Consider the following 23,982-nt stretch of genomic DNA (forward strand, 5'->3'; position numbering starts at 1 on the left):
GGCTTAAACTCATGACCCCAAGATCAAGAGTTGTATGCTCTTCCAACTAAGCCAGACAGGTGCTCCCAGAATCAGTTATATTTGTATACATTAATAATGAAGTATCAGAAAGAGAAAATAATCCCATTTATATTTGCACTATACCACACTAATGAAAGAAATTGTGAAGACACAAATAAAAGATATTCTGTGCTCATAGATCGGAAGAATACTATTAAAATATCCATACTACCCAAAGTAATCTACAGACTCAATGTAATCCCTTTTAAAATTCCAATGGCAGTTTTCACATACAATCCCCAAATTTGTATGGAATCACAAAAGACCCAGAGTAGCCAAAGCAATCTTGACAAAGGTGAACAACACTGGAGGCATCATGCTTCCGGATTCCAAACATTATATTTTATAGTAATCAAAATAGTATGGAGTTAACTTAAAAACAAACAAACAGATCACTAGAAAAGAATAGAGAGCCCGGAAAGAAACTATATGGCCAATTAATTTAAGACACTGGAGCCAAAAATATACGATGGGAAAAGGATAGTCTCTTCAAAAAATAGTGTTGGGAAAATTGGATGGCCACACACAAAAGAATGAAACTGGAACCCTCTCTTACACCATACACAAAAATCAACTCAAAATGGATTAAAGACTTGAATAAAGGATCCCACACCATAAAACACTTAGAGAAAACACAGGGAAATAGGCTCCTTGACACGGGTTCTGGCAAAAAATTTTTTGGATAGGACACTATGGCAAAGGCAACAAAAGCAAATAAACTGGGATTCTATTAAACCAAACAGCTTCTGTAGAGCAAAGGAAACCATCAACATAAACAAAAAGGTAACCTACCCAATGGAAGAAAATATTAATGAATCCTATATGCGATAAGGAGTTAATATCTAGAATATAGAACTCCTACAATTCAATAGAAAAAATATGATTAAAAAACGGGCAGAGGATCTGAATAGATATATTTAACAAAGACAATCTATTGATGGCCAACAGGTACATTTTAAGGTATTTAACATCGCTAAGGATCAGAAAAATGTAAATCAAAACCCCAATGAGATATCACCTTATAAATGTTACAAAGTCTATTACCTTTTTTTTTTTTAAAGTAGGCTCTACACACAACATGGGTCTCAAGCTCACATCCCTGAGCCAACCAGATGTCACAGAAAGCCCATCATCAAGAAGACAGGAGACACCAAGTGTTGGTGAGGGTGTGGAAGAGGGAACCCATGTGCACTGTTTAGAGGAATTAAAATTGGTATAGCCAATATGGCAAGTTTTTGAAAATTAAATAGAACAACCACATGATCCAGCAATTCCAATGCTGGATATTAATCCAAAGGAAACAGTCAATATCTTGAAAAGAATATCTGCACCCCTCCCAGGTTTACTGTAGCATGATTTATAACAGCCAATATATGGAAACGATCTAATGTCCACTGATGGATGAATAAAAATGTGGGAAACACATATAACATCCTAAAATATTATTTAGCCATTAAAAAAGAAGGAAATCCTCCCATGTGCAGCAACATAGATGGCCCTTGAGAGTTTTAAGTTAAATAAGACAGAAAAGACAAATATTGTATAATCTTATTTATATATGGAATATTTTAAAAACTCTGAAGTCATAGATACAGAAAAAAGATTGGAAGTTGCTAGAGGCAGGGGGCAGGAGGGGTGGGTCAGAGTGGTAAAAAGATGCCAGCTTTCAGTAATAAGACAAATAAATTCTGGGGATGTATATTGCATGCTGATATAGTTAACAATATTGTATTGTATATTTGGAAATTGCTGAGAGTAGATCTTGAAAGTTCTCACAACAAGAAAAAAAAATTCTAACTATGTGTGGTGATGGATGTTAACTAAAGTTATTGTGGTAACCATTTCACAACATACATGTGTGTCAAATCATTATGTTGTATACCTAAAATGAATACAAATATATCTCAATTATACCTCATTCAAAAAAAAAAAGAGAATTCAGTAGTTAAAATGAAAAAATAAAACAAGGGACTAATGGTATAACTGTTTCATAGATGTGGCAAAAATCAAGACTGTAAATGACAAATATAAGAAATTTGAGTACTCTGATGTGTAACAAGCAAACAACTGTCCTGTCTTCTTCATCTCCCAGCTAGTACACTAATTTTTTTGAGAATTAAAGATAATGACTGTAAAACAATATTGGATTATCAGCTAGAATTACTATTGCTTGCTTTTGTTACTACCTAAAAGTGGGACTATGGTTTCCTTTACCCTGGCACATTAAAAATAAACTAGAACATAAAATAAAAATCATTTTTCCCCTTTAAAAAAGAGGAGATTATATATAAAATATGTCTCAAATCAATCAAAATTGATGAAAACTGAACAGAAGCAAAGAGGATCTGTGTATTCTCTGAAACAGTAAGAAACATTTATTTTGGCAACTAGTTAAAGTAAATGAGTACTAAAAAACTAGATCCTCTAGAAATCTGAAAAGAAAATTCAGATTTCGTTCCTGCTCATATTCAAAAATTTCTATTACTTAGGGCACTTTTAGTAAATTGCATATTGTGAAAATTTAGTGTGCGTATATGGGAGGGGGACAGGGATTGGTAGAAAAAAACAAAAGGAGGTGATGAATGACTCAGGAAATGTACCATGCAAGGGAGAACAAGAAAAACAAAAAAGATGAAGTAAAAGTACTTAGAGAAACAATACAAACACCAATTCTACAGACCTCCTGTGACATCAAAATGATACGGCAGGGATTATACTGTCTTTAAAGTTTCCTGAGCCAGAGTTTTTTAATCTTTTCTATAAAATGGTGATAACAGTATCTATTACCATGATAAATAGGAGATAAAACTACAGACCAAAGTTCTATAACTCAGTAACTCAAAATATTTAAAAACAAAAACAAAAACCTGAGAGCCAATGAAATAAAGTATCTCATCAGAATTCTTAGTTGGCATTATTATGAGCTCAGTTCTAGTACAATCTCACAACAAAGAGGATAAGAGGTTTTTGTTTTATTTTATTTTTAATTTCAAAAAGAGAAAAGCAGCATGTTAATATAAAGGAAGGAAGAGGGGTGTAATGTAGGAAGAAAGGAAGGAGATGCATTGAGAATTGAAAATTTAGGGGCACCTGGGTAGCTCAGTCAAACATCTGCCTTCAGCTCGGGTCATGATCTCAGGGTCGTGGGATCAAGCCCTACACCTGGCTCTCTGCTCAGTGGGGAGCCTCCTTCTCCCTCTCACTCTCCGTGTTCTCTTGTTCTGTCTCTCAAATAAAATCTTAAAAAAAAAAAATTAAAATTTATCAAATCTGTCTTGTAGTGCCACCAATTAGCTTACCAAATCCTCCTCCATAAGAGGGTAGAAATGGATAAGATTACTACTCCTAGGGGCACCTGGCTGGCTGAGTGGGTAGAACATACAACTCGATCTCGTGGTTGTGAGTTCGAGACCCATGTTGTGTGTAGAAATTACTAAAGAATAAAATCTTAAAAAAAAAGATTACTACTCCTTCCTGCTAATTCTTAACATATTTTTGTCTCTAGAAATAAGATGTAATTCTTTAGTTATTTACACCATAATGGTTATCTCACTATGATTTATAAATCTTAAAACTCACAAATAATCTATTAGATATAAAATAACACATGAGTAGTCTAGGAGGAAAGACAAGATGGAAGAAGTAAGGTTTCAGAAGGCTTTCTCAGGGGCCAATCATCAGTATTTGTTAACACTGTCAGATAAAAAGAAGAGAAGTATTTTTAGAAGTTCAGTTAAGCAAACAGTTTTTTTCCCTTTACATAGTCCAGTCAAATTAAAACTGAAGTCCACGTTATCTGCATTTAAAATGACCAGTATCTACTGCTTCCTTTTCCTCTATTTCTTTCTTCCTGCTTAGATATCTGTTGAAAAGAAACCGTATGGAATATTACTCAGCCTTAAAAAAGAATAAAATCCTGCTGTTTGCAATGGTATGGATAGAGCTAGAGAGTATTATGCTAAGTAAAATAAGTCAGAGAAAAAAACAAATATGATTTTATTCATCTGTGGAATTTAAGAAACAAATGAGCAAAGGGAAAAAAAAGAGAAGCTAATCAATAAACAGACTCTTAATTATAGAAAACAACTGATGTCTACCAGAGGGAAGAAATTCGGGGAGATGGGTTAAACAGATGAAGAGGATTAGGAGCGTACTTATGGTGATGAGAATGGGGTATTATATGTAAGTGCTGAATCACTATATTGCATACTTGAAACTAATTCTATTTGTTAACTAACTGGAATTTAAAAACTTAAGGGGAGCCTGAGTGGCTTAGTTGGTTGAGCAAGTGACTCCTGATATTAGCTTAGGTCACAATTTCAGAGTTGTGAGACTGAGCTTCATTTAGGGCTCTGTGCTCAACAGGGAATCTACTTGAGATTTTCTCCCTCTCCCGCTCAGGGGCACGTGTGTGCACACACTCTCTCTCAAAAACAAAAACAAAAACAAAACAAAAAACAAAACAAAAAAAAGTGGTACCTGACTGGCTTAGTCAGAAGAGTGCTACTCTTGATCTCAGAGATGTAGGTTCAAGCCCCACATTGGGTGTGGAGATTACTAAAAAATAAACTTTAAAAAAAAAAAAAGAAAAAGAAACCATATAGTATTTCTTAGGAAGGCAGGCAGGCATCTATTCTTATCAGTGCCTGCCTAGCTTCTATTTGAAATAAAAACAGACCCTGTAGTCCAAGAAGAACAACAGTGCTCTAGACACTCAGGGAAAATGTCTGAGTATGCAAGATTTATTAGAAATGACACGTTATACAAGTCATGCATTTTTCTTTTCTCCCTTTTTCCAGTCTGAAGTCAGTATCTCCTCATGTGATCTCCTCATGTCTCATGAGAAAGGGCATTTACCAAGTCTTAATTTGATGCTGGGGTGGGAAAATCATCCTTCTTTTTTAGCACTTTATAGTTGATTATATTTTGGTTACAAATAACTAATGAACAATGTTTATTTCCAAATTCAAACTAGAATTGAGAAAACAAAAAGCATATGACAATCTGCTATGTATGTAAGACAAAAATACTAGGTTGTGGGTGGATAAAAGTGAAAGCCACTGAGATGAACTTCACTTAAACACCTAAAGCTATGAAAATCAAGTCAATATTGAATTTACAAAACTATCAAGGATAGGAAACTTAAGAGACTGAAAACAAAGAATAAAGATAAATGGGATCTTCTCTATTAAAGAGACATGTAAATAGTGGGATTCTTTCCTAAGATAGAACCCATTTTGCTTAACAAATTTATAAAATGGTCCTGACAAAAGGAGCAAAGAGTTTAAGTTCCAAATTCATAGCTGAAATTAAAATTTTAAAGTAGGAAATGCCAAATTCATGACAGTAAATTGGAAGAACTTGAGCAAGTACAAAGGAACACAGCAGTGTAGATCACAGTAAGAGAACACATTTAGGGAAAAATTACTTAATAAAAGATGGGTTATAAGAGTTTTACATTATGAACAAAGAAAAGGGAACTGGGAGTAGTCTCCCAAGTAAATGGTTTATTGACGTTTACAAGTAAACTTGTAAATCTCCCAAGTAAACCGTTTATTGAAGTCAATAATTTATTACAAATATCAGCAAAATCCATTTGCAAATAGGACAATAGCTGTAGATATCTCAAAAACATGAGTATAGTAATGCCCTTAAAAAAATCTATGCAGATCCAATAACTTCATGTTAGGAAAGATATCAAAGAATTAGATAAAGAGCCTTGAAAAAAAGGGATCGAAGACTTTTAGGGGCTGTTAGATATAAAAAGTAAATTATTACTTTCTCTAGAAAGGCTGAAAAGGGAACCAACTAAAATCTATAGTTATGAAAAAGGAAAAGGGAAGTGCTTAAAAAAATCTTACAATGCTAGAATGAGGGTGGCACCTTTCATCATATGAGACAGGCAAATTTAAAACCTACAAATGCTAGCACTGCTTTAAATAACAGGCTGTGAACTTACTGAAATCTTTATCTCATGAAGTAGTAAACACAAATTTTTACAGATTTTGATTAATTGATGCAGATCCACATCAGGGAAAGAGACAGAGAAATCTAGAGTACATGCATACTTTAGAGGGAAGTACTGAATTAATTATCATGCCCTCTTCCAGGTATCCTAGTGCTTGAGTTTAAAAAGCATTACAGGTAGGGTTTTTTTTTTTTTTTTTTAAGATTTTATTTATTTATTCATGAGAGACACAGAGAGAGAGAGGAAGAAACACAGGCAGAGGGAGAAGCAAACTACATGCAAGGAGCCTGACGTGGGACTCGATCCCGGGTCTCCAGGATCAGGCCCTGGGCTGAAGGCGGCGCTAAACTGCTGAGCCACCAGGGCTGCCCAGGCAGGGTTTTACATTTCTATTTCAAGTGCTACCTTTTCTTGTTGAGCCCAATGCAAGTGACCTTTGTGTACCAAAGGAAAATGGGAAGGACACTCTACCAGGAGAGTAGAACTCAACAAGAGAGAACTATAGATCTATTAAAACAAACCAAAAACATGTTGGCTAATTAGAAACAAAAACACCTTCTGTAATAGGAAATGAGCATAACAGTTATTCTATTATCCCTGTCTTGCAATTAAACTCTGATCTTCAGACAAGACCCCTGGGAGCACTAGCAGGTATAACATAGGATGGGTTTATGTTTATACATTGATGATTTGCAAACTCATGAGCAAAACCACAGCATACATAGTCTGTTGGTCCATGTTTCAATGAAAGAGGCCTTTCCAAAGGCATTTTACAAAAGGTGTTTGAAACATAACCTGAAAAAAAAAATTTTTTTTTTTAAGATTTTATTTATTTATTCATGAGAGACACACAGAGAGAGAGAGAGAGAGAGAGAGAGACCCAGGCAGAGGGAGGAGCAGGCTCCATGCAGGGAGCCTGACATGGGACTCGATTCTGGGTCTCCAGGATCAGGCCCTGGGCTGAAGGCGGTGCTAAACCACTGAGCCACCCGGGCTGCCCTGAAAAAAACAATCTTTAAATTAGTTTAACAAAGGTAACCTAATACCTACCCACTGCTAATTTTTTTCCATATCTGTAAATAGGTGTGCAAATGAAAAGAATGAAGCAGGCATAAAACTATATTCTACTAAAAAAAAAAAAAAACCCAAAAAACCTATATTCTACTCCAATATCCAAAGCAAACGAACAAGAAAAATCTTAAACATTTATTACTTACTGTGCTTTGCTAATGATTAGGCTACATTAACCGTTTATTTTCATTTTAAAATCTAGTTTCAAGTGCTCCTTCATCAAAAGAATTTTTTTTCTATTTTACATTGATCACTGAGAGTTAGTGAGCATTGCTAGAATATAACAATTTTAAACTTCCACTATTCTGTATTCTTTCCTGTGAAGAACTAGCTCAAAAATATTTGTTTTTAAAGATTTTATTTATTTATTCATGAGAGACACACAGAAAGAGAAAGAGAGGTAGAGACATAGGCAGAGGGAGAAGGAGGCTCCATGCAGGGAGCCTGAACATGGGACTCCATCCCGGGTTTCCAGGATCACACCCTGGGCTGAAGGCGGCGTTAAACTGCTGGGCCACCTGGGCTGCCCAAGCTCAAAATATTCTACCACTTGTTTTCTCTAAATTTATTTTGTTATCAAAAAAAGTAAGCTGAATAAAAATGATTTTTAGTTGGTTGGATTTAAATGTATTCATTAAATTTTTTAAAAAAAGCCTGGTTGAAATGACATGATTAAATACAGAAACACCCATGTAAAATCAAATAGATTTAGGAATGCACGCTGAGTAGATATGTTTCCTAGTGGCCATTCATTCAGCAGCTTGCATCAAGCTGCAACTCCTCTCCAGTTAGCTAATACCACTATAAAAATAGATTAAAGAAATAGAGAAGACTCAGAAAACAAATAAGGATTAAAAGTCTGGGAGTGAGGTACCGAGAAAAGAGTTCAAAATAAAGTAAAAGTTTCCTGGGAAAGCAAATAAAATGAGGTATTAAGAATTCCACAATATGGGTGCTTGGGTGGCTCAGTCGCTAAATTCTGCCTTTGGCTCCGGTCATGATCCCAGAGTCCTGGGATTGAGTCCCACATCAGGCTCCCTGCTCAGCAAAGAGTCTGCTTCTGCTTCTCCCTCTACCCCTCCCCCTGCTCGTGCTCTCTCTCTCTCTCAAATAAAAACTCTTAGAAAAAAAAGAATTCCACAATAAAACATGCTAAGTATGTGTGCTTAGAAACTACAACTATAGAACTATTTCAAGTGCTACCTTTTCTTGTTGAGCCCAATGCAAGTGACCTTTGTGTACCAAAGCTAAATGTGCTAGCAGTCGCAATATCCTGCAACAGAATCCTTCAAAAGAGACCACTTAAAATTGCTTAATCTTGATTGTACTTTGTGGTAAAATCATGAGCCAGCTCTGAAAGAAGATCTAGCAGGCCTGTCTTTTCAAAAACTAAATGTTGTTGGGTGTGGTTGATTCTGAAAAGAGAAACTACAGTAAGCCCTGGTAGCTTTGACACGCCTTTAAACGATAAAGAAAAGTGTTTAACATGTGTCTCTACTGTTCATTATGGCAAAGTTTATCAGTTTAACCCTTTGCAAACAGGGAAAAGATCTTGAGAGCAGGAAGCTTTTCTGTGGAAGTCCTGACGCAACACAAATCATAGTAGTTACTGCAAAGCTTAATGCAAACCCTCTAGAGTCCACGTTGACAAATTCTTTAACAAGCCCTGCGGTTACAGGGAAGCTGGTTTCACTCTGACTCACTCCTACTCAAACAGTTTACTGGAAATGAAGGGGAGGGGGAATTTTCAGAGAAGTCATGTGATGGCCAGACAAACCACAGCCAGTAAAGGTTTGAGAAAGTCAAAAACAGGTCCCAGCAACAACTGACACCCAGTGTGTTCAACTGGCACTGAAGTATACAAAAATAGTCCTGTTGGGTTTCAGATCATCAACATCATGAACTCTTTCATAAATTTCTGTATGTAAAGGAACAGAGAGTTCACAGGGGTAAAAACTAGCAGGCATTGACATGGTATGGGCAACTGCAAACACTTCATTGGAAAATGTGCTTAACAGACAAGAGTATCAAAGGTATGATAAAACACTTCAGTGGTGTATAAATAATCATTATTACTTTCTCATAGTCTCTAAACTCCAATGTTCAAACACATATTCTATCACTACCAAAAGAATGTGAAAAGAACCTTTAATTATCATCTTGTACTTTGGGGGAATGTTCACTGGGTAATTTATCCTACTACATACAGAGTAACATACCAGCCATAAAAATGAGAACTACCGTTACAACTGATGAACTTTTTTGTGTTATGTGTTTTCACTAAAAAAGTAATGTAAATAACCTGAAATTTCTGAATAGGAAAGGATCTTATTAGCCTAAGAAAAAAGTGTTTTGGGCCTTAAATATAGTAAGACTAGTAAAAGATATTAGTATTTAAACTTAATTTGGGGATTTAGCTTCAATAAATCAGATTAAGTGGCAAGTATTCATCAATTTATATATTGCAGTCCTACACAGAAGCTAAAAATATGTTCCCTTAAATTAAGATTAAATCCAGAAACTGTAAAATCGCCTTTGAGGAAATACTTAACCTAAGATGGTGTACCACAGACTCATGACTTACATTCAGGAGAAAAGCAAACTAAATATGGAGGAAAAAATTGCATTCTCTTAACAGATAGTTGTTGTTTTTCTTAAAGATTTTATTTATTTATTTATTTATTTATTTATTTATTTATTTATTTGAGAGAGAGAGAGAGAACATGAGCAAGGGGAGGGGGAGACACAGAAGGAGAAGCAGACTCCCAGCTGAGCAGGGAGCCCAATGCAGGACTAGATCCCAGGACCCCAAATTCATGATCTGAGCTGAAGGCAGATGCTTAACCAACCGAGCCACCCAGGCACCCCTTAACAGATAAAGTTTTAAGAATATTAAATTTCTACTTCTGCCTTAATTTTCAATTTCCTATAGGAATAATAAGAAACAGTAAATTTCACACAATCAGCAACCTAATACTTTGTGCAAAAGAATCCAAGTAGCTAGGTCACTTGGAGAGATGGTGTTTAGGAAAGCAAACTTATTCAAACCATATTCTCCCAAGTAAATATGTACAACATTCCTGCTCTATTGTGTAAGCTTTAAACACAAAAATACCACAACCACCCCCATGCTCCCATTTCCCACTGCTTCAATAATACTGGCTGCTGTAATCTTTTATGATACATCAAGTGAATAGGTTACTTTATTTTTCAAAATTTTTTATTCCTAATGTTTTTAATTTTCCCCTTTTCTTCGGCTATGCAGCTTAGAGAATAAATAAGGTGCCACAAGAAATTTCATGTTTCTAAAATATGGAATTTTATAAATCTTGTTTTACCTAATGTGAATTTAAAAATTAGTCATTTAACTACTGGTGTTTCCTATATTACCTTCAAGCCTCGTTCTGAGGTGCCTATTAAATTCAAAGATGTAGAAAATTCAGTCTTTCTTACATAAAATGATCTGTGTTCACTCACTGCAGTTTACATTTTATTTTGCAGTGGAGTGAGATTATTAAGTGAAAATGTTTCATGTAATGTACACTTTTTCTCTTGATATTCCTTAGTTTATTCAAAGTATCTACCACATGAGTAGTATGTGCAAGACTAGGCAAGTGTTGCTGAAAATAATTTTGGTACTCCCTTCTCAAGCAGTTTACAGACTCCTGGGAAAGAAAAGAAAAGTCCATAGTTTTATTTTTTAAAAATACTTTTTATTTTTATTTTCTTTAAAGATTTTATTTATTTATTCATGAGAATACACAGAGAGGAGAGAAAGAGAGAGAGAGAGAGAGAGACACACACAGGCAGAGGGAGAAGCAGGCTCCATGCAGGGAGCCTGATGTGGGACTCTATCCAGGTCTCTAGGATCATGCCCTGGGCTGAAGGTGGTGCTAAACCACTGAGCTACCCGGGCTGCCCTTTTTAAAAAAATTTATTTTATTATTTTATTTTATTTTTTTAAAGAAAACTCTATCCCCCAATAAGGGGCTTAGGCTCACCAGCCTGGGATCAAAACTCACATGCTTTACTGAATGAGCTAGCCAGGTACTCCAAAAAGTCTATAAATAGGTTTTTTTTTTTAAAGGTTTTATTTATTTAATCATGAAAGACACAGAGACAGGGGGAGAGAGAGAGAGAGAGGCAGAGGCACAGGCAAAGGAGAGGAAGGCTCCATGCAGGGAGCCCAACGTGGGACTCGATCCCGGGTCTCCAATATCACGCCTTGGGCTGAAGGCGACGCTAAACCACTGAGACACCGGGGCTGCCCCAAAAATAGTTTTTTTTTTTTTTTTTCAAAAATAGTTTTAAAAGAAGGTAGAATACGACACAAGAAAGTTATAGCGAGAAACAATTTCCAGGGATTAGGAAGATTTTTGGGCACCAAAGTTTCATGACTAAAGGTATTTTTTCAGAAAGTCGTTTTTGTTGCTTTTTGCAGGAACAGATTTGAGGAAAGAAAACTAGTAAAGAGGAGACCTATTAGGAAGTCACTGGAAATGTTCAGGGAAGAGGTGGTAAAGATTTGAACCAGAGAGGGCAAATATGAAGATACTGAGGAGATAGAGTCATAGGCCTTGAAGAATGACTGGATATGGGAAACAAGGAGAGAGTCAGATGACTCAGTTTTGACTGTGATTATGAGGATGGTGACATTAACAAAAATCAGGTACAAAGAAGAAAAAGAATATCATGAAGAGAATAATTAAACCTTTCATGAGGGGCACCTGGGTGGGTTTGTCAATTAAACATCTGACTTTTGATTTCGGCTCAGGTGATCTCAGGGTCATGAGATCGAGCCCCATGCTGGGCTCCCCACTCAGTGCAGAGTCTGCTTGAAGATTCTCTCCCTTTCCCTCTGTTTGCACATTTGTGCTCTCTCTTTCTCTAAATAAAATAATAAAAAAGACCTTGCATGAAATAGTCCATAAAGCATACAGACAGCTATCTTGACTTAAATTTTATAATTATGCCAGAATAGTTCAAGGTCATAGGAAGCTACATTTATTCATGTCTACCTCCCACAGACATCAAGTGAAAACATGATAGAAAGCCAAGAACAAAAGGAAGTCAGCTTAGTGGAAAAATACTGCCTAATCTCAGTGCTGTACTCATGAAAATAAATTAGGTACCATAAGGAATCTGAATTTAGATGAATCGATTAATAATCTCTTATTCCTCTCAAAATACTATAGTATAAAACCTAATCATTAGTCAAAAGTAGAATTTAAGCAAATACTTGGCTGTAGATTGCTACCTAGTAATAGTTTCCTAGTAAAAGCACATACACCCTTTAGCCTAGTTGGAGAGCACATGATAAAGCACTGAAAGCCAAGTATTTTTTTCATTCTTCCTGCTGATAAACCTATTCTATCAAAGGGCTCTACCTAAATGAATAAAAAACACATTTTCTACCTCAGTTTCAGGCAATCTTAAAATTTAAATATTCATTCATATTACTCATTCTCCTTAATTCCCTGTTCTAGCTGGTTGATTCAACTTTTCTATATTTTACTGCTCTTATCAAATTGAGGGTTTTCAAAATACATGTATCTGTGAGGAGATTATAACACCAAAGTCAGATAAACTTTTGGATCATTGTGAAACTGAATAGTATGAAAAAATTTTAAATCACAACCAATACGATATAAATAAAAAAAGGTCATTAAAGTTATAGCTTAACAAATAAAAACCTAGTATCTTTTTATGTACCAGAAACATTTAGAAATAAATAATATCCAATTTATACCAATAAAGTGTAAGACAAAACTAAGATAGCCATACCACTGGGAAAATGTTGAAATGATATATACATAGCTAGTTACTTAAAGGTGAAAAAGTCAGATTTCTATATTATATGATAAATAAAAATATTTTAATAAATATATAAGGGTAAAAGAATCAAACCATAAAAATATTAAAGGGGAATATGGCTGAATATTCACTACATAATCATAAGGGTTCAGCAAGATAATTTTAGACATTATTCCAAAAGGAAAAGTCTAAGATATTAGAATTTTTAAAAAAGTAAACATGGGACACCTAAGTGGCTCAGTGGTGGGGTGCCTGCCTTTGGCTCAGGGTGTGATCCTGGATTCCCAGGTTCGAGTCCCACGCAGCGCTCCCTGCATGGAAACTGCTTCTCTCTTTGCCTGTGTCTCTGCCTTTCTCTGTGTCTCTCATGAATGGATGAATAAAAATCTTTAAAAATCAATCAATCAATCAATCAGTCAATCAAATAAAAAAGTACACTTCTTTATCCAAGAAGTAAAACATAAGAACACTCAGAATAAACAATATGGAAAAAATAGTGGAAGCATATGACAAAAGGAATCTCCTTAAAAATATCAATCAACAACAAAGTGAGACATACACTAAATATAAAAACTGGGTAAAGAAACCAGTTAGATGAAAGTTTTCTTCTTTCTTTTTTTTGTTTATCTGTATTTTCATCATGTCATACAAAGAATACTTTATAACCAGGAAGAAAGTTGTTATAAAAAGCAAAGATGTGGAAAATATTTAATGACACTGAAAAAGGTCCATAGGATGTTTTTACTTTTTACTTACTAATTAATTAATTAATTATAGGATAGGCGGTCACCAACCCAACTGAACTCACGGCTACAGCTGAGTATTTTTTTTTAAGATTTTATTTATTTATTCATAAATAGACACAGAGACAGAGGGAGAGACATAGGCTCCCTACGGGGAGCCCAATGTGGGACTCGATCCCTGGACCTTGGACCTGGGATCATGCCCTGAGCCAAAGGCGAAGGCAGATGCTTAAACACTGAGCTACCCAGGCATCCCCATAGGATGTGTTTATATTCAAAACAAGTCACAAAGCAATAAACAGATTCACTCTTATAGATGCTTATAGGAAAACAGACTGAAGGATGGAAGAATTATTTTTAAATATACAGACAAATTTTCCACAATGACCTGTGTCACTTCATAATAAAACACAGCTTTATTATTTATTATTTTTATTTTTTAAAAGATTTTATTTATTTATTTTTGAGAGAGATGGAGCATGAACAGGAATAGGGGCATAGGGAGAAGCACACCCCTACTAACTGGGGAGTCTAACATAGGGCTAGTCCCAGGATCACAACCTGAGCTGAAAGGCAGATGCCCAACCAACTGAGCCACCTAGGTACCCCAAGAACACAATTTTTAAAATCAGTATCAAATGTCTATGACATACATGTGAAAAAAGGAACTTCAGACTAATATTTATGGTATGATTCTAGTTTTTATTTTTAAAAGTTATATATGGAAAGAAAACAGTCTAGAATGTGGTGATTATTATACTACTCTGGGAAGTAGGCATGTGGGCTTTCACTTTTTGCTTTTACTACTTCTGGAATGTTCCAATCCTATTATTTTAAGCATTAATGTACTTTTAAAATATGCAAATTTGGAAAAATAACAGAAGCAAAGACTCTAAGACAAATTTGTTACTGAAAACATAAAAAGGGATGGCTGGGTGGCTCAGGGGTTGAGTATCTGCCTTTGGCTCAGGGAGTGATCCCAGATTTCCAGGATCAAGACCCACACTGGGCTCCTTACATGGAACCTGCTTCTCCTCCCTCTGCCTGTGTCTCTGACTCTCTTTCTGTGTCTCTCATGAATAAATAAAATCTTAAAAAAGGAAGAAAACATAAAAAAATGTTTTTAAGATTACTGTTTACAAATAAAATGACAAAAAATCCTTGTAAATTGTTACAAATTTAATTGCATAGTGAAAAACCTTAAAAACAAAAATGAGAATGTGTCACAAAAGTGTATCAAATAGCTGAGGTATAATAGATCTTACTTGGACATAGTAACAGTCCACAGTGTTTCCAAGAACAAACAAAAACAAAAACTTATTTCTGCTAAGCCATAATTAGAAACTCTTCTTTAAATGATTTAAAACATTAGGACTCTGACAGATAATTCATAATGTGGAAAACTGGCAATAATCACCTCTCCAACTATTCTACTTCCATCCTCTATAACCACAAAATAAATAAATGAAAATTATAAACCTCACACAACCCCTTGTCTAAACCTGGGGAAAAAAATACAGGGATAACTATACTCACATATGCTAAAATCTATAATGAACCACAGAACTGATGAAAACTGGTCAAAAAAAAAAAAAAAAAAAAAAGGAAAGGCCATAAAGAAAGAAAAATCAAATACAGAAGAAAACAAATTTTAATTTAGTTCTTCACTTTTTATTGCATTAACCTAGAGGAAAATGTTGCTATGTTGTTGTACAGTAAGCAGAAAACTAATCTAGATGTCAGAAAACTGGGTTGGGTGCTGGTTCTGAGATTCACTATATGTTCTTGAATGTGCTTCCTGCCAAATCAGGAAAAATATCTCAACTTCAGAATTGTACTGTGGCACTTCATTTAAGGGTCTTATACATAGTTTTATTGAAATCAATAGTTGTCAGGGATGAAGAATTAGTCTTTTATCATATTACTTCATTTAATTATTTTGTAAAACTGGTTGACAATACATATAACTGTATTTCTGGGTAGAAATTTTCTATTTATTTATTTATTTATTTATTTATTTATTTATTTATTATTTTTAAAAAAGATTTTATTTATTTATTCATGAGAGAGAGAGGCAGAGACACAGGCAGAGGGAGAAGCAGGCTCCATGCAGGGAGCCTGATGTGGGACTCAATCCCAGGACTCCAGGATCACACCCTGGGCCAAAGGCAGGCACCAAACCGCTGAGCCACCCAGGGATTTCCCTGCATAGAAATTTTAAATGAAACATTCATAAAGAATATATAACAACTTCTTGGATGCCTGGGTTGCTCAGCAGTTGAGTGTCCGCCTTTGGATCAGGGCATGATCTGGGAGAGAAGGAACCTGTTTCTCCCTCTACCGTCCCTGCTTCTCTCTTTATCTCTCAGGAAAAAATAAATAGAGTATTAAAATACAAAAAAGAATATTTAACTTCTTTTTTTTTTTTTTAAAGATTTTATGTATTTATTCCTGAGAGACACACACACAGAGAGAGAGGCAGAGACACAGGCAGAGGGAGAAGCAGGCTCCATGCGGGGAGCCTGACGTGGGACTTGATCCCCGGTCTCCAGGATCATGCCCTGGACTGACGGTGGCGCTAAACCGTTGGGCCACCGGGGCTGCCCGAATATTTAACTTCTGATTTAAGGACATGAAAAAGAATGCCCACACTTTGCTTACTTGGTTTTTCAATATAAGCCAATATAAAGTTAAGGAATAAGAAATATACAGCTTATCCTAAAACAGTGATTGTAATTATTGGCTTTATAGTATAAAAGCAGCCAAACCTCATAACCATCAGAAGACAGTGTGCAGGCTGGTTTCCACAACTCAAAACCATCAAAGCAGAATTAGAGAAGATCCAGTCAAAAAATAACTAAAATAATCAGGGCTGTAATAGATGAGCAAAAAAGATTACTGCCCTAATGGTAAAGAAAGATTAAGTATCTTTAAGACTCAAAAGTCTTCAAAAGCTCAAATCATACATACAAGATGAAGAATAATTAACTTTGGGGCAGCCCGGGTGGCTCAGCAGTTTAGTGCTGCCTTTGGCCGAGGTCATGATCCTAGAAACCCGGGATCAAGTCCCCACGTCCGGCTCCCTGCATGGAGCCTGCTTCTCCCTCTGCCTGTGTCTCTGCCGCCCACCCCCCCGTCTCTCATGAATGAATGAATGAATGAATGAATGAATGAATAAATCTTAAAAAAAGAATAATTAATTTTATCAAATTTTAGAGGATCTGAGTTTTTAGAGATTGAGCTTTTAGATGTTAACAAGTTTACAGAATGTATTATTTATAATCCCAGAATTAAAAACTTGTAAAGAATGAAATGAGTCATCCAGTTAGTATTCTACACAACGCAGGAAGTGCTGTGCATGGATCCATGAAAGATATTACAGAGAGAGATAAGGCATTCATTCTTTTCGAAATAGCAATTCCATTTGTACACAATTAAAGTTGATAGGCAGTTGTTTTAACAACATTGAGCCATTGTAGGCCTCAGAAAACCTCTACCCACTAATTCTAAGACAAAGTTTACCTCTATAGTTTCAGCATGACTATATCCTCTTGTCACAGGAGAGACAACTTTTGGATATGTGACAAGTTCATCATTTCCCCCATTCAAATAAATATGTCTAAATTATTTTCTTTTTTTAAAGATTTTAGTTATTTATTCATGAGAGACACAGAAAGAGAGAGGGAGAAGCAGGCTCCTCACAGGGAGCCCAATATGGGACTCAATCCTGGAACCCCAGAATCACGGCGTGAGCCGAAGGCATACGCTCAACTGCTGAGCCACCCAGGCATCATTGTCTAAATTCTTTTCAACAACTTCTTACATTATACACATTCAAGATCATTTACCAACCCATTCCCCTCCTATAAAGAAATTCTGGTTTGCCAATGATATATCCTATTAAAAAAATATTTTTAAAAGATTTTATTTATTTATTCATGAGAGACACAGAGAGGCAGAGGCACAGGCAGAGGGAGAAGCAGGCTCCATGCAGGAAGCCCAGTTTGGGAGTTGATCATGGAACTCCAGGATCATGCCCTGAGCTGAAGGCAGATGCTCAACTGCTAAGCCACCCAGGTGTCCCTCCTATTAAAAATATTACAGGAAGGTTCCCACTACAAGATAATCAAATAAGACCTTTGTCCCTGTGGTAGATTAGAGAAGGCTGCAAATTCTTCCTTACTCCTCTCACTAAGAGGTGGAATTTAATTTGACTCTCTGAATTTGGGTTAACTTTAGTGACTTACTTGGCCTACAAAATGTGGCAAGGTGATTGAGATTTCTGAGATTATGTCAACTAAGAAACCTTATATCTTTCACCTAAATTCCTTCGGAACAGATGTTTTTGTAACTCAAGTGCCATGGTATGAGGAAGCCCAAAAATCTCCATGAAGAATAACTTGAAATCCCAAACCAAGAGTCCAGCTGAACTCCAAGCCAACAGCCAGCATCAATTTGTCAGTCATGTAAGTAAACCATCTTAAAAGTCAATTCTGGGGATCCCAGTGGTTTAGTGCCTGCCTTTGGCCCAGGGCATGATTCCGGAGACCAGGATCGAGTCCTGAATCGGGCTCCCTGCATGGAGCCTGCTTCTCCCTCTGCCTGTGTCTCTGCCTCTTGCTCATTCTGTGTCTCTCATGAATAAATAAATAAAAATCTTAAAAAAAAAAGTAAATTCTCTAATTTACAGTCAAACTCGTTTCAACAAATTTCACATCTGTGAGCACTATAAATGTTCTTGTTTAAAACCACTTAATATTGGGCAGCCCAGGTGGCTCAGCGGTTTAGCGCTGCCTTCAGCCCAGGGTGTGATCCTGGAGACCTGGGATCAAGTTCCACATCAGGATCCCTGCATGGAGCCTGCTTCTCCCTCTCCCTGTGTCTCTGCCTCTCTCTCTCTCTCTGTGTCTCTCTTGAATAAATAAAAATTAAAAAAAAAAAAAAACACTTAATATTGGCATAGTTTGTTACTCAGCAAGAGATAGCTGGAACACCTCCTATCTTAATAATAAGCCCCCAAAACAAAAAAAAATAGAAACATGAACTCTGTCTTTGATGAAATGAACATTAATGAAGGTAAGGAAAGATGGAAAAAATATTATACCTGAGAACCTACAGTGAAGGATTTGAAAGAGAAGCAAAGTGATGCATATTACATAACTCCAAAAAGGATTTTTGGCTGAAATGCAGGAGAGGCTGAGGTAGGGCTAAAACCAGAGAGACTGTATTTTTTTTTTAAGATTATTTATTTTAGTGAGGGAGCACCATTGGTAAGAGGGGCTGAGGGAGAAAGAGAAAAGCAGATTCCTTGCTAACTAAGTGCAGAGCCTGATGCAGGGCTCAATCTTATGACCCTGAGATCGTGATCTCAGCCAAAATCAAGAGTCAGACATTTCAACCAACTGAGTCCCCAAGGAGACTGTATAAGTAGACTCCCAGGTCCCCTCACTACTTAGCACAGCCAGATAATTCCTCCTAGTCCCATAAAAGACATCAAGTATAGTCTCTAGATAAAGTGAACCAAAAGGTTCTGGGCTCAGGACATGTTTGTGTAGGTATCTAGACTAAACACTAACGAGTTAAATGGTAAGTCTATATGGTAAATGGTCATCTTTAACCCCACTTCTATAGCCTCGTTTTACAATGTTAGCAACAAAGTTTATATTCCCCAAGCAAAAAATTGGAGAGTCCATCACTAGAGAAAATGAACTATCCCAAATGAAAGAGCCACAGAAACTGATATATGGAGGTTCCAATAAATAAGATGGCCTGCCACTCCTACAACTTGCTTCCACACACATAGCTTCCATTCAACTTTTAAGTGCCTTATTCTTACATATAAACAGAAAAATAAGGATCACAGGTTGGAGGAAAGCTTCCAACAGGAAGCAGAACAAAGGAAAAAACAGAAACAATGCCTGGAGTAACAAAAAAACTGAAGAAACCAAAGAAACTAGGGTATCTTTAAAAACAAAAGAAACTGGGGTGCCCAGGTAGCTCAGTCAGTTAAGTGTCTGACTCTTGATTTTGGCTCAAGTCATGATCTCAGGGTCATGAGACTGAGCCCTGAGTTGGGCTCCATGCTCAGCAGAGTCTGCTTGAGATTCTCTCTCATTTTCCCTCTGCCCCTCCCCTCAGTGCTCATACTCATGAATGCTCTCTCTCTCAAAAACAAATTAATAAATCTTAAAAAAAGACAAGAAATCATTTCTTGGAAATATAGTAAAAATTACTTTTTGAAAATAAATATGACAGTGGAAAACCATTTTAATATTAGAGTTAAAAGATAAAGACCGTGCATGTAAAGTAGAATGTGATAAATATTAGAAGCAAAATTATCAAAAAAAATTTAAAAGGATGAATGTTGGAGGCCCAACACCAAAATAATAAGAATTACAGAAAGCAAAAATAGAGACTAAAAAGGTGAATAGACACAGAAAAAATACAAGAACATTTCCCCAAACAAATGGACTCTAGATTGACAAGCTTCTGAGTGCTTAGAATAAAACTTTAAAATTTAAAATTTTAAAGACCCATACCTCAGATAATGAATCTAACAGTATATAGAGAAGAAAATAAAATAACCTAAAAAGACTGTCTATGAAGAAGAGTCAGGATGGCATTAGCTCCAACAATATCAACATCACAGGTCTAAAGATAATTGAGCAATGACTTCCAAATTCTAAGTTAAAACAATGATTTTCAACTTAGAATACTACATTCAGTTATTAAGTGTGAGTAAAGGACACAGTATTTTCAGAATTTCCATCGACTCAATCTTTCTCAGGAAGCTATGGTAGAATGTGTTCAACCAAAATGAGGGAGTAAATTAAGAAAGAAGAAAACAAGTGGCCCTGGCTGGTTCACTTGGAAGAGTCTGCAACTCTTGGTCGTGAGGTTGAGCCTCATGTTGGGAGTAGAAATTACAAAAATAAAAAAAGAAAGAAAGGGAAAAAACAGCAAAAACAAAAGAAAGAAGACAAGAGATCCAAACTGTAAAAGCAGTAACTGTGCAAAGGGAATCCAAGAGAATACAGTCCAGATTACAGTGTGTGTACAGGGCGCTAGCTCCTGAGTGAGGACTCCCAAGAAAGAAGACAGAACTGATAATATTTTATAGGTTTCACCAAGTGGAAAGTGATAAAGAAAGGTGTTTTGCAGGGACGTCTGGGTGGCTCAGTGGTTGAGCGTCTGCCTTTGGTTCAGGGTGTGAGTCCCTGGAGTCCCGGGATTGAGTCCCACATCAGGCTCCCTGGATGGAGCCTGCTTCTCCCTCTGCCTATGTCTCTGCCTCTCTCTCTGTGTCTCTCATGAATAAATAAATAAAATATTAAAAAAAAAAAAAGAAAGAAACAAAGTGTTTTGCAGAGCTGGTAGAATGGAGAGAAGAAATTGAAAAAACTATGCAAATGAAAAACTGTTAATTCCACAACAAAAAGTTAAAAAAAAAAAGGAAAACAAAAATAGTATATTAGTTGACTTAACAGAAAACAATACTTATGCCTATTTGGCATCCAATCCATAGCATAAAAATTTTAAACTGCAAGGATCCTAGACTTATTCTACTTTCAGTTTGCTCATTTAATATAGATGGAGAGAGGAGTTTTTGAGATGTTAAATGACATACATTATTATTGCCACAATTCCAAATGTATCAGTTGTTACTACTGAAAATACTTAGCCATTTAGTCTACAGTTGAACATGGTTTCAGTAATTGGAATATACCAATGGCATTCTGAGTTCTGGTTCTAGCTCTACTTCTAAGTGTGTAAAATTAGGGAGGTAACAACTTCTAGATCTGAAGTTTTCAATAAAATTAGAAGAAAGGTACCTTTCCATATAAGGGTTAAATTAGATATTGGATTTTAAAAGGCATTAAAATAATTTAAAAATTGTTTTATATTAGTAACAACTATTAGCATTAATATAAGCATTATGTTGTGAGGAAAAGAGACATAATACCTGGTTGATAGATAAGGCAAAGCAAATACCAAGGCCAACTTGTCTCTTTCTACACAGAGCAGATGCTCAAATCTCTCTGATTCATTTGTTTTATGTTTGGTTATTTGGCTATTCTATATTCATATTTGAAATTTTTCTTTTTTTTTAAAGATTTTATTTATTTTTTCATGAGAGACAGAGAGAGAGAGAGAGAAAGAGAGAGAGAGAGAGGCAGAGACACAGGCAGAGGGAGAAGCAGGCTCCATGCAGAGATCCTGATGTGGAACTTGATCCCAGGTCTCTAGGATCACACCCTGGGCTGAAGATGGCGCTAAACCGCTGAGCCACCAGGGCTGCCCCTCAAAATGCCTTTTTAAAAAGCCCATCTGTCATTAAAATATATATTTTCTTCCCCCTCGAGGGTAATGGTTTTTTTTGAGCCTCAGGTTCCACTCAGAGGAAAACTATGAACTCATTCCTAATAAAAATGTGTGTCTGCTCACGTGGGTACACGCACTTAAAAACACAAAACAGTAAGACAACTTTTCACAAATTATTATTATTATTTTTTAAGACTTTATTTATTTATTTATGAGAGAAACAGAGAGAAGGCAGAGACATAGGCAGAGGGAGAAGCAGGCTCCTTGCAGGGAGCCTGACATGGGACTTGATCCTGGCTGGAACTCTGGGATCATGCCCTGAGCCTAAGGCAGATGGCTCAACTGCTGAGCCACCCAGGCATCCCAGTAAGACAACTTTTCCATTTCATTTCACTGGAAAGGGAGATCTATTTTATATATAATAATTCAAAAATCTCTTTTATATCCTTTTTATTTTTGACTATGTTGATTTCTACTATCATTCCTAAGATGGAGACTCAATCAGTTAATAATATTCTTAGTAATTTTCCTACAAAGAATAAAATACCTATTTTATAACATTAAGATACAAGTTGATACATAGTTTATATTCAGGTATAAAGGCCACAGCCTTTCTTCCCTCTCACTGTTAAAGGATTAGTATATTATATTGTCCTTTCTTTCTTAATAATATACTTATACACACACACACACACACACGATACAGGGCTCTATCCCAGGACCGTGGGATTATGACTCAAGCCGAAGGCAGATGCCCAACTGACTGAGCCACTCAAGTTGCTCGGTTTTTTTAAAAGTTAATTTCTATGCCCAATGTGGGGTTCAAATTGATGACCTCAAGATCAAGAATCACAGTCTCTACTGACTGAGCCAACCTGGTGTCCCAAAAATCTTTTTTTTTTTTTTTTTAAGTAATCTTTACTCTCAACATGGGCCTGAACTCATGACCCTGAGATCAAGAGATGCATGTTCTACCAACTGAGCTGACCTTGTAATTGTCCTTTCTTAATTAGGAATTCCAAATAATTTCCTCTAACATGGCAAATTTTTTTTTTTTTTAAGATTTTATTTATTTATTCATGAGAGACACAGGCAGAGGAAGAAGCAGGTTCCATGCAGGAAGCCTGACGTGGGACTCGATCTTGGGTCTCCAGGATCACGCCCTGGGCTGAAGGCGGAGTTAAACCGCTGAGCCACCTGGGCTGCCCTAACATGGCAAACTATTTTGATGTTATTCTCAAAAACTTAATTTACAAGTTCTACTATTTTGGACTCATAACCTGACCCATCTACTTGTCCTTTTTATTTTGTTAGTGGTCTGCTTGGTAATACTTAAAAACACATAATGGATAAAGAAATGTTTCAGTTCCTTAACTTCATTGGCAACATCAACTTACCCTACTTTCTGGCCAGGTGTTTCAGCTTAATGTGAGTTGTCTTGTGGACTTTCTGTATCTCTCTATTCTAAAATCAAGATTATAATCACTTTTATACTTCAGCTTTTCTGAATATTCTATCCCAAACCCTGTATTTTCTATTTTTACACTGGTAATTTTCTTCTGCAAAGTAACTATTAACAATTTCACCTTAGCCATAAATTCTTTAAGGATAATTAAGGTATTCTGTTTTTTTTTTTTCCTACTGTTCTTACTTGTGCAGTCTCTGCGTGTTCCAGCATTTCTTCGAATTCCTGATACTCTTCATCATCTGGTTCAGCACCTGAGAGGCGAGCTGCCCTTGCCATGAAATATGGAGGCAGCTCTCCAATTGCTGTACCGATACCCTATGTGAAAAAACCAAAATATTCACATGAGATTCTGTTGCCAACACAATGACACTACACAGAACAAATCTATATTTTTCTATATCACCAAAAGCATGATAAGATGTATGTGTTAGGGAGGAAAGCATATATTACATAATCAAGAGCACGTAAGTGTGATTCCTGGCCCTTATATTGTCTATGCAATGTCAGACAAGGTAATATACATTAAAATCTTAGAT

General features: G+C 36.1%; 1 protein-coding gene and 1 long non-coding RNA gene across 8 annotated transcripts in view; both read right to left on the reverse strand.

Annotated features, from left to right (window-relative positions):
* VMP1 (vacuole membrane protein 1) overlaps positions 1-23,982 on the reverse strand; it is a 143,800-nt gene that overhangs the window by 56,235 nt on the left and 63,583 nt on the right. For all 7 annotated transcript variants that reach the window (XM_072779729.1, XM_072779733.1, XM_072779728.1 and 4 more), the window contains one exon: positions 23,630-23,761. In XM_072779729.1, the coding sequence (XP_072635830.1) occupies positions 23,630-23,761 (132 nt within the window). The remainder of the gene's footprint in view (positions 1-23,629; positions 23,762-23,982) is intronic.
* LOC140606405 (uncharacterized) lies at positions 10,791-23,621 on the reverse strand. Its single transcript, XR_012008724.1, has 2 exons — positions 23,376-23,621; positions 10,791-11,986 (listed from the first exon to the last, which is right to left on the reverse strand). It is a non-coding gene; the product is annotated as an uncharacterized lncRNA (long non-coding RNA).

The sequence above is a fragment of the Canis lupus genome, chromosome 16 (genome assembly GCF_048164855.1).
Source record: "Canis lupus baileyi chromosome 16, mCanLup2.hap1, whole genome shotgun sequence".
In the NCBI taxonomy this organism is placed as follows: domain Eukaryota; kingdom Metazoa; phylum Chordata; class Mammalia; order Carnivora; family Canidae; genus Canis; species Canis lupus.